The 19524-nt window shown below is 36.7% G+C and overlaps 1 protein-coding gene across 3 annotated transcripts in view; it reads left to right on the top strand.

The window, feature by feature from the left end:
• The window catches only part of LOC136767682 (polyamine-modulated factor 1-binding protein 1), a 115414-nt gene that overhangs the window by 32491 nt on the left and 63399 nt on the right, over window positions 1–19524 (top strand). For all 3 annotated transcript variants that reach the window (XM_066721647.1, XM_066721640.1, XM_066721631.1), the window contains exons 14-15: window positions 4235–4424; window positions 6905–7058. In XM_066721647.1, coding sequence (XP_066577744.1) covers window positions 4235–4424; window positions 6905–7058 — 344 coding nt within the window. The remainder of the gene's footprint in view (window positions 1–4234; window positions 4425–6904; window positions 7059–19524) is intronic.

Here is a 19524-nt window from a genome sequence, read left to right as displayed (position 1 = left end):
TTATTTATATATCTCTCCACACACACGCACATACATATCTATATACTATATTGATACTTTATCATATATATGAAAGTTATATGGTGTCTCAGGTCAAGTAGGCATTATGTGCAGTCTACCTGGTATGTGGAAATATATTTGATATCAGCATTGTACCATTTGAACACCTTTTCTGCTTTTATAAAATGAAAAATGGATCTTGGAGAACCCTTCCTATAACTATAAATTAATAAATACATAATCAATCTATTATCTCGCCATATATAGTGAATGTTTAAATTAGTATAAGAAGGCTTATTGTGCCTTGTTGTACAATAGTACTACATTATAGGAAAGCAGAAAATAAGTAATTGTTTCTGTGTTTTAAACCTTGAAACATTTGTCAAATGTACCTTTACTGCAATGATTATTATTAAAATAATACTTTTCATGTGTAATTTGATGTGCGTGTGTGTGCGTGTGCGTGTGAGCATATATATGTATATATACATTCAGAGATGCTAGTACACCTTAAAACCAAAATAAAAATCTAAACAAGCAAGGAAGAAAAAGTTCTGTACTTATTTTGTTTTATACATATTTTTGTTTTTCCACTAAAGGATTCTAATTGCACAAAATAGACTCGTCCAGAAACCATAACGATTATTAATGTCAAAGTATCCTGGCCATTTCATCAGCATTTCTTTGCAACATTAAGTTTAACCTAGCTGTAGAATATGCGAGCACATTAATGTATTGTCAATTGGAATACAACTATATACATGAATATATGCCCATTCCTGCAGAAAACACAGTCCTCTGATTGGGTGGCCATGACAACATGATTTATGAAACCTCTCTCTGCATCAGCTTTACTAGGCATAAAGAAGTAAGAGTCTGCTGGAAATGATGCATTGCTTTCTAATTGGAGTATCCTAAGTACATAATTCCTACAGTAAAATGTTTAAATGCAAATGTTACCAATACCTAAAAGGTGAAAAATAGTTAGTTGATGTCATGGGTGATGAAAGCAAACCATTAAAAAGACTTCATATGATGCATGTTCTACAATAAATATGTAAACGATGGAGATCAGATATTTTACCAGTCCTCAGACTGTCTGTGCAGAAATAACAGCAGGCTTTATAGAACTACTGGTTTGAACCTATTTTTAAATGTAAAGAAATAGCCCATTTCAGGCCAATTGCGATCACTATTGAGACACAATTTGGAATTCTGGTATTCATAAACAGTATATAAATATAAGCATTAAAATGTTCATAATATACATTTAATAAAATTATATATACAGCTAATACTTTATGAATCTGGAAAGTTCTGTATATCCACATAAAATACTGTACATGATATTTTAAGTTTATAATTTGAATATACTATTTATGTATGTATGTATGATTATTGTATTTTCTTTATTTTACATTTGTATTACTAAATATGTAATATACATAACGACTATAATAACTATATATAATATTTATAATTGCTATTTACTACAATTACATATTTTAATGTATGTTAATTGCAGCCTGGTAATTTTTCAAAGGTCTATTTAGAGCCAACATTATTTACCTTAGTCTACCTAGATTTTTTTTTTTTTCTATCACATACATTAGGGGGGTTTTCAAGCTTTATCTTAAATCATCTGAGAAAGTGGTGTTTGGAATATAATGTCAACATTAATTTTGAAATGTTAATTGTAGAGTTCCTACTATTACCGGGTATGTGTTTCTCTTTCAAACCCCCCAGAGGTCTACTGCAAACTCTTTTTCAATACAACCAGATCATTGCAGATAATTGTATTACATGGGGTATTGATCCAAAATCGTTGTGCACCGGAAACATCTAAACACATGATTATAGCTTTCTATTTATTGTTCGAAATCATACAACAGGGCTTTTGTGTGAATCACCTGTAAAATAAAAAAATCTAGGTAAAAACATCAGAGAAATTACTTCTTTACAAGAATCTATTGATCACTTTATATCAAAGGAGTATGTTTGACATAAGATTACCTGCCAGTTTGAACATTAGGTACACTGTGTTATAGCCTGGGGCAGTTGTAAGTCTGCCAAAGGGATTGTAAATAAAGCATCAGCTGCTAGTGCCTCTGGCTTGGAATCAGCTCAGGCTCAAATCCAAGGCAAAGGTAAACTTTATTTGATGCAATTTTTAACCCCCGTTTGCTTGCATATACTGATACCTACAGACAGATTGAATTTAAAAGCCCCCTGGACAGTGTTAGCATGCTCTGAAGTTGATCTGATGGCACCTATAAGGCTGCATCCTGTGAAGTGTTCTTGAAGGTGGAAGAATTGGTGTGGTGTCTCCAAAATATTCTCAAGCTGAACACATTCACGGTCCACTCTTAGACAGGTTTTTTCAGGTGTGCTTGCTAAGGATGCAATTCTCTTTCTTAGACTGCACAGAGGGAGGAATGCAACATTTTTTGGTTTGTTTTTTAACCCTACGTGATTTATTAATTTATACAGTTGTGTACATTTTATTTGTTGTATTTGTTGTATTTCCTTTATTGCAGTCCTACTGTTACCTGCACATAGGCTGTGCATTCTGTGGCTCTCATTTACTGTTTCTATATGTATAGATCTGTGCACACTGACACGCTGCTGCTGTCTTCCTGTACTCTATCATTGCTGAAGGTTTATTTTGAGAATTGCATTTTGGAATATAAATATGTGCCATGGTTTTGATTTCAACATGTTTTAATTGATTATTCAGATCTGTAACACAATTCTTGCTTGAGGTTCAGTTATCCAATTCTTAGATGAGCTGCAAAATCATGTTTGCACTTTGTTAAAAATTGAGTGATTCAGGTTGTCTGTGATATTTCCTACGGCTCAATTTTAAATAGATAAGCCATTAATTAATAATGGCTTTTCCCTGAATGTTACTATTCTTTTTTTTTAATTATTATTATTTCCACCCGCATCCCAAATAGTAAGAATATTCTAACAATACCCTAAACTTGGAACTTTTGCCAAGTTACACTCACTGTTCAAAAATAAACTAAAGCTAGGTGAGTGAGGAACATTGAATTAATTGGAACATTTAAGTGACAGAAATAGTTATGTAGAAGGAAATGGCTTTTTACTGTGAAGTGAAGAGGACAGGACAGGACTATTCTTTAATGTATCCTGCATAACAATTTGTCCCTCACTTGAAATCAAACCAATACAAATGCAGGGTTTCCTTAACATGAATGCCAAAGGCATATCTTTTATATACACACTATATGCTTAGTGTACTAAGCGCAGAACAAGGGGATTTTATTTCATGTAAAATAATAATAATAATACAAAAATGTTTTGCTTGAATGAAATGAAACCTATTTCTGAAGGAGTGTGCTCAAAGTAAAGAGTGCCATCTATTGGTGAACAACATACACATGGCCATTGTGGAAAAATACATATAAATGAAACATCCATTTGAAGACATGAAAAACAATAGATTTTTCAGATTCTTTTCCAATGATTTTCTCAGTTTACAATGTTAACCATTTTCTTTCGTAACAGCTAATTTACCCTTTTGTTGTTTTGGTTTTTATCCTCAAATAAGATGCATTAATTTAGTTGTTGTAAATCATGTATTATAATTATTTGTCTTCTTCTGATTATGAGTATTATTATTATTGGTAGTAGTAGCACTATGATTATTATTATTAATCCTTCATGTTTTTGTTGTTGTGTACAATGTAAGTAGTTCTGTGTGTTTGGTTTCAAATCCCTCCTGCAATAATAATATAGTATAATTATACCCTCTCTTTGTTTCTGTATTTTTCAAATGTATTATTTTATTATTAATATGATTGTTTCTATTGTTAATATTTTTGCCCATGCTGATGCTTCAAGAAAAGGATGCTTTCATTTAGCATTTAGCATTACAGATCTGTATGCAAATGGTAAATACATAAATACATAGGTATAGATGGTTGCACCTTTACTTTAAATAAGTGGTGTCAAACTAAATTATATTTAGAAAAGGATGTAAAAAATATATTAATCTTGAATTGGGGACCTGCAAAATGGGCTGCAAAAATTATATGCTTTAACCTTTGATGTTTTCTTGTGCATTTGAAAATTTAAAGCATTGGCCTGTTTACTATAAGATTGGATGAACTGCTTAATCTTCTTAAAGTTGCTTAAATAGTACTATTTTCCTCCTTTTTTGACATTATGACACCTTTTCTTCTCCTTACTTCAATGGTAAATCTTTTAGCCCAAGAGCTTGCCAGTCGGGATGAGAAGTTTCTTTTAAAGGAATCCAGCTTAAAAGCAACACAAGAACAGCTAACTGAGAGAGTAGCAGAAACTGTTCGCCAGGAGCAGATGTGTCGAAAGTTTCAGACTGAGCTAAAGACCATGAAAGAGCGGGTTTCGGCTGCGGAGGATGAAGTTACTGAGCACAAGTAAGAAACTCCGAGGACAGAGCTTGCCTGTGCAGTAGATGTTTTCTTATGTACCTGTGGTTCTTTTGACACTGCTGCTATACACATTTGTTTATCTATTTATTTGTTCACTCTTTTTGTAGTTGAGTGTTATACTTTACAAAATCAATTGGATATAATACAAGATTATTACTGAAATGAAGATTAATATCAGTGTTAGCCACTTAGTTGTTTACATTTTGTTGTTGAATAATACATATTTAATTGTTCTTGATTCTAGAATCTATTATTTCTACAAAGGACATTTTGAAGTACTTGCATTTAAAATAATAACAATAATTACAGCCCTATAAATGTACAGGTTGTAACGTTATTTAGATTATTTTTTAGTTGTCATTGTTTTGCTTCCCACCTTCACTACCTTATCATTTTATAATAGATAGATGGGCATGCAGTATGGTAGCAACCTCAGGAAAAGGTCACATTTACGTCTGATTCAAGTGGAAGCAATGTCAAAATATCGAGAACAGTAGTCAGTTTCAAAAACAAAATTGAAATGCAATCGGGAAGCCAGGCTATCTTCGAGTGCTGTGGCAATAAGCTTTCTGTTTTTATGATTCATTATTTGATTGCTTATTTGGGTAAGTTGATCTTGATATTTTGATGAATATGCTCTGTGCTGAGGCATATCTCCACTCCACAGATGTCACAAGCCATTCTGTTTAACAGTAAAAAAAAAAAAAAAGCTAGTGTGTATCTATAGCAACTTTAAAACGATTACATAACCGTATAAGATGTCAGTGAATTAAAATTTGATAATTTACATTTGTAGGCTTTTATTTCTTTACCTCTTTAATCAATTGACCGTAAAGCAGCTATTTTCTGAATGGCTTCGGTAGTGTTAATTGTGAACACCACATGATAAAAAAAAAAAAAAAAGCTTGTGGAGGAGGATCTCCACCCCCCACCCAATACATGTGCACACATTTCCCTCTACAACTACTAATAGTTGTTACTTGGCAAGATGTTAACTGTGAAGACTGCCTGATGTGCTGCAGTCTGTAACTGTTACTAAAAGTCTTTTTGGCAGAGGGATGTTCCTGTTGAAATGTAAACCAGGCCAACAGACACTTGTTTTTGCCATGCTGTGACCATAGAACACAGAACTGGGGAAATCGCCTTTGTGTCTTACTCGTTTATTTGATTTATTTCAATTATAGTTGCCCAAAAACGTAGTATTTTTTCCATTTTGTTAAAAGAGATAATTACATGAAATACAGTCTATTGCATTTCCTTACAAGTAGATTATTTGTTACTTTAATTTGTGGTGAATACTGCTGAAGTGGTGTCAGCTGACAGGAACACCAGAAAGAAATAGGTTTATCTTTCAGTTTTGATAAAGCATATGGCATTGAAAGTGTTGCCTGAAAAGCCCACCACACTTTTTCTTCCCCAGAATGTCCAGTGGGGGATGTAGAAATTGTAATAATTTGTAGCATTGATCGTTTGAAACCGCAGCCAGGTCCCATTGTGCTTGACTAGAAATAGACACTTTATTGATTAACTTTTAAGGCCATATTTCCAGGACTTTGCATGATTGTTCTTTTTTTCTTTCTGGCTTTTGTCTTTTGTGCCCAGGGATTAGAATGTCCTCTGATAAGTTATTTAAATTCTCCCCAAATAAGATAAAAAGGCAGTGCATCTCTTAAGCCATTTTTAGTCTTTATATTATTATTATTACAAAATCAATATTATCATTCATTTTAATTATTTAATTGTCTTTGGTTTGTTTTGTTTAATTACATTTTATATGGGATATATATATATATATATATATATATATATATAAAAACACAAGAAAATGTATATACACACAGTAGCCCTTTCTTTTGTAATTGCTATAAATCTCAATTCTTAAACTTCAACTTCCGACTTTCTTATGATCTTGAATAGCATTGTCTCATTTGTTGCCCACTAAATAGCTGTTATAATCATTTTTCTTGCATTAAAATATTAGTTTTACTGAACTAAAACCTTAGTCAGTGAAGCCCATTTTCTTGATAAAAATCCTTCAAGTGAATTATTTTCATTGCACACATTTAACTGATGTCATGCAGTTCTATTTGGGACTGTACAGTGTCTCTCAAGATTTAGACGTGACATTGCGTTTTATCTATATTATATATATATCTATAATTTCATATTATATAATGCATTTGTTTTTCTGTCTGTTGTGTTTTTTTAGTTTTGTTACACTTTTCAGCATGGGTTTGGGAAACTGGGCATTAGCTTATTTGCTTAAAAAAAATGTATAAACAAGCCTAACAAGAAAAAAAATATTTGCATTGTCAATTTTGCAAACAATTCTACATAATAATATATAGTATTTGTGTTTCAAAATGAATATAAATTATTGTAAACCTATATTAAATACATATTTGTGTATATGAGTGTTTATCATTATTATTATTATTATTATTATTATTATTATTATTTAACAGGCAAATGGTTGAAAAGTTAAAGAATGATCTGAGTGCTGTGAAGCAGTCACACCAACAGGCCCTTCAGGAGGCTGTGAAATACCAGCAGGAATGTCAAAGGATGGACATGGAGCTCACAGGATCCAGGGAACAAGCAAAGACCCTCAAACAGCAGGTACAAAGAAAAGGTGTCCCAGAGATGTTTTAGCCACTTAATATACCAGTGTGAGCGATGCACATTAACTTGAAACACATTAATGTCAGTCAGGCATAATTACTACTTTGGATTTTTGATATTCTACTTCTACATGGCAGAAGCAGTATGTTAGTAATTCATGAAGCTCAGCATAACCTCTTCTTGCATACAATGAAAGAAACATATTTATTTAATGTAGGTAAGAATTAATGTATTAGTATTAATATATTTATGTGTCTTACACAAGCACTATACACAACTTTTTTTTTCCTGTGACAAAATAACTTAAGGGTTTAAAATGTCAAAAAAGCATGATTAGTAGAGAATATTTTATAGAGGGGCTGGATTATCTTGTTCTTACATTAAAGGACTAAATATGGAAAAGGTATCTTTAGTCTAATTCCAGCATGTAATATTTCATTGTGTTATACACTTGGGAATCAGATTGGATAGCTTTAGCCAGGTTCACTACTACAATAGGAGAGCTAATTAATCCAGGTCTTGCACAAGTTCTTTTGAAATCATTTAAATTATTTTTAACTTGGAAACTTGAAGTGCTGAATAATGCAACATCCTCACTTTTCCTTTATTTTTCATAAGGTCCTGAAACGAACTAGGTTTTAAAATGAAATCTGAGACAAATATACATGATTATGAGACAGGGCCTTTATTGATACCAGTCAGCTTCACTGTTTCTCATCAACAATTTTCAGTTAATAAACTGACTTCAATACACTCTACCTTGGAGTGGTGAACAAAAATGGATGGATGTACAAGGTGAAAAACAACAAGTCTGGCCAACGTGGTGAGTTATGGCTAACACATCCCCATGATGTTGAAACTAAATAAACGGCCCTCAGTATCTAGTGGCTGGATTGCCACTGACCAAGGCAGCGGTCAGGGGAGCATGAAAGCAGAAGGTGCTAACTATCACCAGGTATGGACAGGCTGCCATAGTGCACAACTCTCTCTAGTGAAGCAAAAGTTCAAGAATTTGAAGACGAACTCTGTAAAATTAAAAAGTAAATAACAGGACTTTGTGAAATTAGAAGAAAAGGAAAATAACTAATCAAACTGAAGAATGGATATTGTATGTTATCATGGCTCAAAAAAAGGTGTGTTTTTATCGAATGTTACAGCATTTCTGACAGAGCAGCAAGGATAGTTATCCAGCTTACAAAGAGATTTGAACTTCATATTGTCCAAGCCTCTACACCTACAGCAAGCCACTCTGATGAGGAAATAGAAGGGTTTTATGAAGAAATGGGACGACTACATGAAAAAGGAAGAGCTCAAGTTACAATCATCATGGGAGACTTCAATGCAAGAATTGGGAAAACAACAACATGATGAGTCCTCAATAGGTATAAATGGGTACAGAAACAGGAAAGAAAGAGGTGATAGATTAGAGGAATTTGCAGAAAATGCTAAATCACAAGCCAACAAGAGAATGGACCTGGAGAGGTAGAGTGAAATAGATTACATCTTAACAAACTGTAAACTGCACAGTCCTACACAGGCTCAATACTGGAAGCGACCACAGAATGGTTTGGTGCAGAATTCATCTCAATGGCTAATTAGAAAGAAGAAAATGATTGAAGAAACCAAACAAGCCAATTGACATCATTATTATTTATTTATTTATTTATTGGCAGACACCCATATCCAGAGTGAGTTACAAAAGATAAGAGCAATCGTGAACCTCAGAAATAATCAAGTGGAGTACACATTAGAACTGAATAACCGATTTAGTGTACTTTGGATGCATCTCAGTTATGTGATAAAATATCAAGTGACACCATGGTAATTGAACATCTTAAAAGAAGCTGGAGAAGAAACAGAGATGATTCTGGCAAAAAGTTTCACAAAGTGGAACAATGCAATCGTTATTCTCCTTCACAAGAAAGATATAGAAGATCTGAAGAAATCAAGGCCCATTAGTCTACTTCCCATCTTATACGAAGCATTTACAAACATATATATATATATATATATATATATATATATATATATGATCAGTAGAAGAAAACATATATGTATTCCATTTACAAATTAATCATGTGATATTCATTGTTTAAAAAGATAAGCATAAAGTTATACAATCAAAGCTTTTAAATAGTATAAACTGCAACTGGCATTGTATGTAGTGAAAATAAATCCATATTACAAATTGCTTTAGTGAAAACTGGATGAGCAGCTGATCTGTTTATTGAACTTTCATACTATTCAGTGACCACACTGGGAAAAGGATACTGATGCTTGAAAGATCAATACAGTGTGAGCTCCAGTAAGTGTTCTTCTGTTCATGTTTATGAAAGAATTGCAAATAAAACCCCTTATAGACACCTTAAGCTTAACTTGAATAATTATGAATGTAAATTGTGGTACGAAAAAGTGATATACTGCGATATTAATAGCTATACTGGAATACAGTATAGGGTTGCTAAAATCTGTAGAATATAAACTACCATTTTAGAACACCCCCATTTTTCCAGTTTTTATTTAAATTTAAGCAGTTAAGTCCAGTGAACAACCTGAAATGGTACAAAGGTAAAAAATGTTTAGGTTACCAGAAGCTGAATTATAATGTACATTTTAGAGTTTTTTACTGTTACTACACCCTCTTAAGCATTATTTGGCAGTGTTATGCGCAGCTCCTGTGCATAGAAGTTACACTGTATTCCTACAATGCGCACATCGTTTGAAAGCTTATTCTTTTGGCTACCAGCGCGTTTCATTCTCATACACATCTGATTTACAGTTTCCATGTCTCCTGCTGTCATTTAGTGCCTGGGGGATAAACGTGCAGTGTGCTCAGGGGGGAGGGGGTTTTCATTCAGAGGGTTCATTGTTCTCATTGTTTTGTTCAGAACAACCTAACGATTAATTGTATATTATATATTTTATGTTCTATCAAACACAGAGAAGTTCAGATCCAATTATGTAAAGTCATTGTGTATTAGTACACTGTAAACAGAGTTTTCCATCTTGACATTTTGAGCTCTCTACGGGTGTGTGTTGCTTCTACCAAAACGTGGACTGTCTGGTTCCAGAATATGTCATAATTGTCAATGTGTCCTGAGATTTTGTATTCCTACTCAGACCAAGTATCCCCCACCCCCCCATTTCAGAATGTGGAGGGGGGGGCGGTATAAAAAGGGTATCAGAGGGGTTTGTCAGCTTAAGGGGTTAAAACGATTCCACTGCGTAAATTTCAATAAAAACTGGTCAAATGGAGGTGTTCTAAAACTTTTGACCGGTAGTATATATGTGTGTGTATATATTTATATATACACCGATCAGCCATAACATTATGACCACCTGCCTAATATTGTGTAGGTCCCCCTTTTGCCGCAAAAAAAGCCCTGACCTGTCGAGGCATGGACTCCACTAGACCTCAAGGTGTGCTGTGGTATCTGGCACCAAGACGTTCGCAGCAGATCCTTTAAGTCCTGTAAGTTGCGAGGTGGGGCCTCCATGGATCAGACTTGTTTGTCCAGCACATCCCAAAGATGCTCGATTGGATTGAGATTTGGGGAATTTGGAGGCCAAGTCAACACCTTGAACTCGTGATTCATCAGACCAGGCCACCTTCTTCCATTGCTCCATGGTCCAGTTCTGATGCTCATGTGCCCATTGTAGGCACTTTCGGCAGTGGACAGGGGTCAGCATGGGCACCCTGACTGGTCTGCGGCTACGCAGCCCCATACGCAACAAACTGCGATGCACTGTGTGTTCTGACACCTTTCTATCAGAACCAGCATTAACCTTTTCACTCCCCAGATGCATCAATGAGCCTTGGCCGCCCATGGCCCTGTCGCCGGTTCACTGCTTTTCCTTCCTTGGACCACTTTTGATAGGTACTGACCACTACAGACCGGGAACATCCCACAAGAGCTGCAGTTTTGGAGATGCTCTGACCCAGTCGTCTAGCCATCACAATTTGGTCCTTGTCATAGTCGCTCAGATCCTTACGCTTGCCCATTTTTCCTGCTTCTAACACATCAACTTTGAGGACAAAATGTTCACTTTCTGCCTAATATATCCCACCCACTGACAGGTGCCATGATGACGAGATTATCAGTGTTATTCACTTCACCTGTCAGCGGTCATAATGTTATGGCTGATCAGTGTATATACAGCTCTGGAAAAAACTAAGAGACCACTGCAATTTTTTCTTATATTAGCATCTCTACATGTATGGCAGCCATTCCATTTCAGTGTCTGTTGAATTGCACACAGGCACACCTCATTCTACTGAATGAGCTACTGATTAAGTCATCACCTGAACCAAATCTTATTAAACAAGGAAAAGTATAAAAACCACTGCTGTGGTCATCACTATCCTTTTGCAATAGGACCAGCTGGATGGCAAAAACAGTGCTAGTAGTACCTCAAAAGTAATTGGAATCAAAAAATAACTATTGACCATACCAAAAGAGTTGAGAAGGAAAGTTTTGAGAGAGGGAAAAGAAGGGTTCAGTTCTAGCTTTACTGGCAGAGGGATACAGTGAGTGTCGGGTTGCTTCTAATACTTAAAATTTCAAAGACGGTGGTACATAAGAACAAGGTCAAGCAGCAGACATTGCTGACCGGGATGACCGGCAACTCATTCGAATGTCACTCAACAACCATAGGATGACATCAAGTGACCTACAAAAAGAACGGCAAACGGCAGCAGGGGTGAAGTGCACGGCGAGGACGGTTCGAAACAGACTCCTAGGGGCAGGGCTGAAGTCGTGCAAAGCTAGGAAAAAGACCTTCACCAATGATAAGCAAAGAAGAGCCATTTAGAGCAAAATGTTTGCAAAAGACCATAAGGATTAGACCGTAAAGGTCATCTTCTCTGATGAGTCAAATTTTCAGCTTTGCCCAACACCTGGTCGTATAATGGTTAGACGGAGACCTGGAGAGGCCTACAAGCCACAGTGTCTCGCACCCACTGTGAAATTTGGTGGAGGATCGGTGGTGATCTGGGGGTGCTTCAGCAAGGTTGGAATCGGGCAGATGTCTTTGTGAAGGACACATGAATCAAGCCACGTACAAGGTTGTCCTGGAAGAAAACTAGCTTCCTTCTGCTCTGACAATGTTCCCCAACTCTGAGGATTGTTTTTATCCAGCAGGACAATGCTCCATGCCACACAGCCAGGTCAATCAAGGTTTGGGTGAAGGACCACCAGATCAAGACCCTGTCATGGCCAGCCCAATCTTCAGACCTGAACCCCATTGAAAGCCTCTGGAATTTGATCAAGAGGAAGATGGATGGTCACAAGCCATGAAATAAAGCTGAGCTGCTTGAATTTTTGTGCCAGGAGTGGCATAAAGTCACCCTCAATGTGAAAGACTGGTGGAGAGCATTCCAAGACACATGAAAGCTGTGATTGAAAATCAGAGTTATTCCACCAAATATTGATTTCTGAACTCTTCCTAAGTTAAAACATCAGTATTGTGTTTCTTTGCATTATTTGAGGTCTGACAACACTGCATCTTTTTTGTAATTTTCTGCAAATAAATGCTCTAAATGACAATATTATTATTTGGAATTTGGGAGAAATGTTGTCTGAAATGTTTATAGAATAAAACAAAAATGTTATTTTACCCAAACACATACCTATAAATAGTAAAACCAGAGAAACTGATTTTTTTCCAGAGCTGTATATATATATATATATATATATATACACTCACCTAAAGGATTATTAGGAACACCATACTAATACTGTGTTTGACCCCCTTTCGCCTTCAGAACTGCCTTAATTCTACGTGGCATTGATTCAACAAGGTGCTGAAAGCATTCTTTAGAAATGTTGGCCCATATTGATAAGATAGCATCTTGCAGTTGATGGAGATTTGTGGGATGCACATCCAGGGCACGAAGCTCCCGTTCCACCACATCCCAAAGATGCTCTATTGGGTTGAGATCTGGTGACTGTGGGGGCCAGTTTAGTACAGTGAACTCATTGTCATGTTCAAGAAACCAATTTGAAATGATTCGACCTTTGTGACATGGTGCATTATCCTGCTGGAAGTAGCCATCAGAGGATGGGTACATGGTGGTCATAAAGTGATGGACATGGTCAGAAACAATGCTCAGGTAGGCCGTGGCATTTAAACGATGCCCAATTGGCACTAAGGGGCCTAAAGTGTGCCAAGAAAACATCCCCCACACCATTACACCACCACCACCAGCCTGCACAGTGGTAACAAGGCATGATGGATCCATGTTCTCATTCTGTTTACGCCAAATTCTGACTCTACCATCTGAATGTCTCAACAGAAATCGAGACTCATCAGACCAGGCAACATTTTTCCAGTCTTCAACTGTCCAGTTTTGGTGAGCTTGTGCAAATTGTAGCCTCTTTTTCCTATTTGTAGTGGAGATGAGTGGTACCCGGTGGGGTCTTCTGCTGTTGTAGCCCATCCGCCTCAAGGTTGTACGTGTTGTGGCTTCACAAATGCTTTGCTGCATACCTCGGTTGTAACGAGTGGTTATTTCAGTCAAAGTTGCTCTTCTATCAGCTTGAATCAGTCGGCCCATTCTCCTCTGACCTCTAGCATCAACAAGGCATTTTCGCCCACAGGACTGCCGCATACTGGATGTTTTTCCCTTTTCACACCATTCTTTGTAAACCCTAGAAATGGTTGTGCGTAAAAATCCCAGTAAGTGAGCAGATTGTGAAATACTCAGACCGGCCCGTCTGGCACCAACAACCATGCCACGCTCAAAATTGCTAAAATCACCTTTCTTTCCCATTCAGACATTCAGTTTGGAGTTCAGGAGATTGTATTGACCAGGACCACACCCCTAAATGCATTGAAGCAACTGCCATGTGATTGGTTGGTTAGATAATTGCATTAATGAGAAATTGAACAGGTGTTCCTAATAATCCTTTAGGTGAGTGTATATATATATATATATATATACACACACACACTACCGTTCAAACGTTTGGGGTGACTTAGAAATGTCCTTGTTTTCGAAAGAAAAGCAAATGTTTTATCCATTAAAATAACATCAAATTGATCAGAAATACAGTGTAGACATTGTTAATGTTGTAAATTACTATTGTAGCTGGAAACAGCTGATTTGTAAAGGAATATCTGCATAGGCGTACAGAGGCCCATTATCAGTGACCATCAGTCCTGTGTTCCAATGGCACGTTGTGTTTGCTAATCCAAGTTTATCATTTTAAAAGGCTAATTGATCATTAGAAAACCCTTTTGCAATCATGTTAGCACAGCTGAAAACTGTTGTGCTCATTAAAGAAAAAATAAAACTGGCCTTCTTTAGACTAGTTGAGTATTTGGAGCATCAGCACTTGTGGGTTCTATTACAGGATCAAAATGGCCAGAAACTTGTCAGTCTGTTCTTGTTCTGAGAAATGAAGGCTATTTCATGTGAGAAACTACCAAGAAACTGAAGATCTCGTACAACGCTGTGTACTACTCCCTTCACAGCACAGCGCAAACTGGCTCTAACCAGAATAGAAAGAGATGTGGGAGGCCCCGGTGCACAACTGAGCAAGAGGACAAATACATTAGAGTGTCTAGTTTGAGAAACAGATGACTCACAGTTCCTCAAGTTCATTAAATAGTACTTGCAATGCCATGCCATACCCTGTGAACGGCGCTTGATTGGAGATAATTTCCTCCTACAGCAGGACAATGACCCAAAGCACAGCTCCAAACTATGCAATTACTATTTAGGGAAGAAGCAGTCAGCTGGTATTCTGTCTATAATGGAGTGGCCAGCACAGTCACCGAATCTCAACCCTATTGAGCTGTTGTAGGATAAGCTTGACCGTATGGTACTTAAGAAGTGCTCATCAAGCCAATCCAACTTGTGGGAGGTGCTTCAGGAAGCATGGGGTGAAATCTCTTCAGATTACCTCAACAAATTGACAATTAGAATGCCAAAGGTCTGCAAGGCTGTAATTGCTGCAAATGGAGGATTCTTTGACGAAAGCAAAGTTTGAAGGACACAATTATTATTTCTAACCTTGACAATGACTATATTTCCTATTCATTTTGCTATATTTCCTATTCAAACTAATTTTATGTATTTTTTCATGGAAAACAAGGATATTTCTAAATGATCCCAAACTTTTGAATGGTAGTGTATATACAGACGTGCTCAAATATGTTGATACCCTTACAGCTCATTGAAATAATGCTTCATTCCTCCTGAAAAGTAATGAAATTAAAAGCTATTGCATCATGTATACTTGCATGCCTTTGGTATGTCATAGAATAAAGCAAAGAAGCTGTGAAAAGAGATTCATTATTGCTCATTTTACAAAGATATTCTATTTATTGGTACCTCTTAGAAAAGATAATACATTATGGGATTATAGTGATATTCCAAACTAATTAGTTTCTTTAATTAGTATCATACATGTCTCCAATCTTGTAATCAGTCATTCAGCCTATTTCAATGGAGGAAAGTAGTCACTGTGCTGTTTGGTATCCTTGTGTGCACCACACTGAACATGGACCAGAGAAAGCAAAGGACAGAGTTGTCTGAGGAGATCAGAATTAAAATAATAGACAAGCATGGTAAAGGTAAAGGCTACAAGACCATCTCCAAGCAGCTTGATGTGCCTGTGACAACAGTTGCAAAATTATTAAGAAGTTCAAGGTCCATGGAACTCTAGCCAACCTCCCTGGGCGCGGCTGCAAGAGAAAAATCGACCCCAGATTGAACAGAATGATAGTGCGAATGGCAGAAAAAGAACCAAGGATAACTGCCAAAGAGATACAAGCTGAACTCCAAGGTGAAGGTACATCAGTTTCTGTTCACACTATCCGTTGCTTTTTAAGCAAAAGTGACCTGCATGGAAGAAGACCGAGGAGGACTCCACTTTTGAAAGAAAAACATAAAAAAGCCAGACTGGAATTTGCTAAAATTCATTTTGACAAGCCACAATCCTGGGAGAATGTCCTTTGGACAGATGAGTCAAAACTGGAGCTTTTTGGCAAGCCACATCAGCTCTATGTTCGCATACAAAAAAATGAAGCTTTCAAAGAAAAGAACGCCATACCTACAGTGAAACATGGAGGAGGCTCGGTTATGTTTTCAGGCTGCTTTGCTGCGTCTGGCACAGGGTGCCTTGAATCTGTGCAGGGCACAATTAAATCTCAAGACTATCAAGGCATTCTGGAGCGAAATGTACTGCCCAGTGTCAGAAAGCTCTGTCTCAGTCGCAGGTCATGGGTCCTCCAACAGGATAATGACCCAAAACACACAGCTAAAAGCACCCAAGAATAGATAAGAACAAAACATTGGACTGTTCTGAAGTGGCCTTCTATGAGTCCTGATCTGCATCCTATTGAACATCTATGGAAAGAGCTGAAGCTTGCAGTCTGGAGAAGCACCCATCAAACCTGAGACAGCTGGAGCAGTTTGCTCAGGAAGAGTGGGCCAAACTACCTGTAACAGGTGCAGAAGTCTCACTGAGAGCTACAGAAAGTGTTTGATTTCAGTGATTGCCTCTAAAGGTTGTGCACAAAATATTAGGTTGAGGGTCCCATCATTTTTGTCCATACCATTTTCATGTTTTAATATTTACAATATTATGTTGAAAAACTAAATCAAAAGCAAAGTCTGATTTCTATTAAATATGGAATAAACAATGGTGGATGCCAATGACTTTTGTCAGTTTCAAGGTATTTCAGAGGAAATTGTGCATTCTTCGTTTTTTGTGGAGGGGTACGAACACATTGAGCATGTCTGCATATATATACAAACACAAATACACACACAGACACATACACACAAACCTGCAGTCATAATTATGGGGTCACCTGGAGTTTTAAATGACACTGTAATACTGTAAATTCAACACATTTTATGAATATAAATATTGCCTTATATTGTTTCATGTGAAATGTGAATACTTCACAACTATAATTGTATATGTACAAATGTATTGTTTTTGCAAAAACAGCTTTTAATCGAGTTGAATCCAGAGTGGATACATTTTGAAGGAACTGTGTGTGTGATGGGGGGTTGGTAAAGTGCATACGTACAGTGCTGTGTAAAGTTTTAGGCAGGTGTGAAAAAATGCCGTATAGTGTTGCTGTATGTTTGGGGTTGTTTTCAGGCTGCAGAATAAATTTGGGGCCAATCAGATGCCTCCCTGATGGTATTGCATGATGGATAAGTATCTGTCTGTACTTCTCAGCATTGAGGAGACCATTAATTCTGACCAAATCCCCAACTCCAGTTGCAGAAATGCAGCCCCAAACTTGCAAGGAACCTCCACCATGCTTCACTGTTTCCTGCAGACACTCATTCGTGTACCGCTCTCCAGCCCTTCAGAATAAACTGCCTTCTGCTACAGCCAAATATTTCACATTTTGACTCATCAGTCCAGAGCACCTGCTGCCATTTTTCTGCACCCCAGTTCCTGTGTTTTCGTGCATAGTTGGGTCGCTTGGCCTTGTTGCCACGTCGGAGGTATGGCTTTTTGGCCTCAAGTCTTCCATGAAGGCCACTTCTGACCAGACTTCTCCGGACAGTAGATCGGTGTACCAGGGTCCCACTGTTTTCTGCCAATTCTGAACTGATGGCACTGCTGGACATTTTCCGATTGCGAAGGGAAGTAAGCATGATGTCTTTCATCTGCTGCAGTAAGTTTCCAGTTTTTTTCTTGACCAACCACTGTGTCTACGGTCCTCAACGTTGCCTGTTTCTTTGTGCTTCTTCAAAAGATCTTGGATAGCACATCTGGAAACCCCTGTCTGCCTTGAAATGTCTGCCTGGGAGAGACCTTGCTGATGCAGTATAACTACCGTGTGTCTTGTTGCTTGTGCTAAGTCTTGGTCATGGTGTATGACTTGTTAGCTGAGTTTGGCTGTTCCTCACCCAGTTTTATTCCTCCTACACAGCTGTTTCTCTTTCAGTTAATGATTGTGTTTCAACCTACATATTGAATTGATGATCATTAGCACCTGTTTGGTATAATTGTTTAATCACACACCTGACTATATGCCTACAAAATTCCTGACGTTGTGCAAGTGTACCTAGAAGAATTGATGCTGTTTTGAAGGCAAAGGTTGGTCACACCAAATATGGATTTGATGTAGATTTTTCTTCTGTTCACTCACTTTGCGTTTTGTTAATTGATAAATATAATCTATTAACGTCTATTTTTGAAAGCATTCTTACTTCACAGTGTTTTTTCACACCTTTCTAAACATTTTGCACTGTACTGTACATACACAAGACCTCTGTATTTGCTGAAGTGCACATCCAAGTCCTTAAGAGCAGATTAAAACTGAGTATCTGAGATGTTTTGGATTTTCAATTAGTGTCTTCTGTGGCGACTCCTCACCTTGCCATAGGGCGAGGAAACTGAGCTCAATGTGCTTTTCTGTTTAGGACAATTTAGTTTCTCTCCTAATCTTTGGATTGATTCAGCAGACTTTTTGCTGTGATTTTCTCAGGGGCAGAGTCTTCTTGGAAGATGCACGCATTGATACTTCCAAAATTATCTTGAATTGTTAGCTTTAACCTACCCTTTAGGATCTGGATTTAATCTTCAGCATTTAGAGTACCTTTGATGAATTTGTTTCCTGAAGAAACATCTGCACACTTTGAAACTAGTAGAAATAATGGTGAGGTATACACACACACCTACCTATATCTTAGGGCTGTACTGAAGGACAGAGAACACAATGCTGAAAGATGGTTCCAACCTTCATTGTTGCTACTTGTAGTAATTTATTCTTGATGCCATAGTAACTTTATATTTTAATGTTTAAGAAATATTTAACCAGTAACTGATACAATTATTAAATCATCTACATGTTATAGATCATGTTTATAGTATACTGGTACTAATACCACAAACATTTATATTTACTATAATTATAATAACAATAATAATAATAGGATTACCTCAAGGTCATGTGATCATAGAACTAAAATTCTAATTATTTTAGTCTGTTTGAGAATTTCACAAAAGCAAATAAACAGGAAATCCCAAACATTATGCTGTGTTGTCTGTAGGGATGGGGCATGAAGGAATGAAATAAAATCTTCTATAATTAAAGAGTAATGCTTTATAAAAGTAATGTAAATAATGGGCTTTAAAAGTGTCAAAAGATTGATTTCTTTTCACTTGTTTCACATTAATTGTGTGACTTACTATTATATTTTTATACAGAAAAAGTCTGTCCCTGCTTAATACCCCTGATGATGCTTGAAAATTCAAATTGTTTAAGTTCTAGCTAGCAAACAAAGTAGAGCAAATGGTACTTGTAGAAGTCAAAAGTTATATCTACCTTGGACTGCAAATTAACACAGATGGAGAGCTTATGGAAGAAATCAAAAGAAGAGTGAAAATTGAAAATAAATGTACCCAACTGGCTGAAGAGAAAGGAATTTCATAATCTTACTAGCCCCTTAAGAAAGGCTATTAGGCATAATGAAATCTGTAAA

Source organism: Amia ocellicauda, chromosome 2 (genome assembly GCF_036373705.1).
Source record: "Amia ocellicauda isolate fAmiCal2 chromosome 2, fAmiCal2.hap1, whole genome shotgun sequence".
Lineage (NCBI taxonomy): Eukaryota > Metazoa > Chordata > Actinopteri > Amiiformes > Amiidae > Amia > Amia ocellicauda.
Note: the sequence above shows the minus strand (reverse complement) of the source record. Positions and strands in the feature narration are given on the sequence as shown.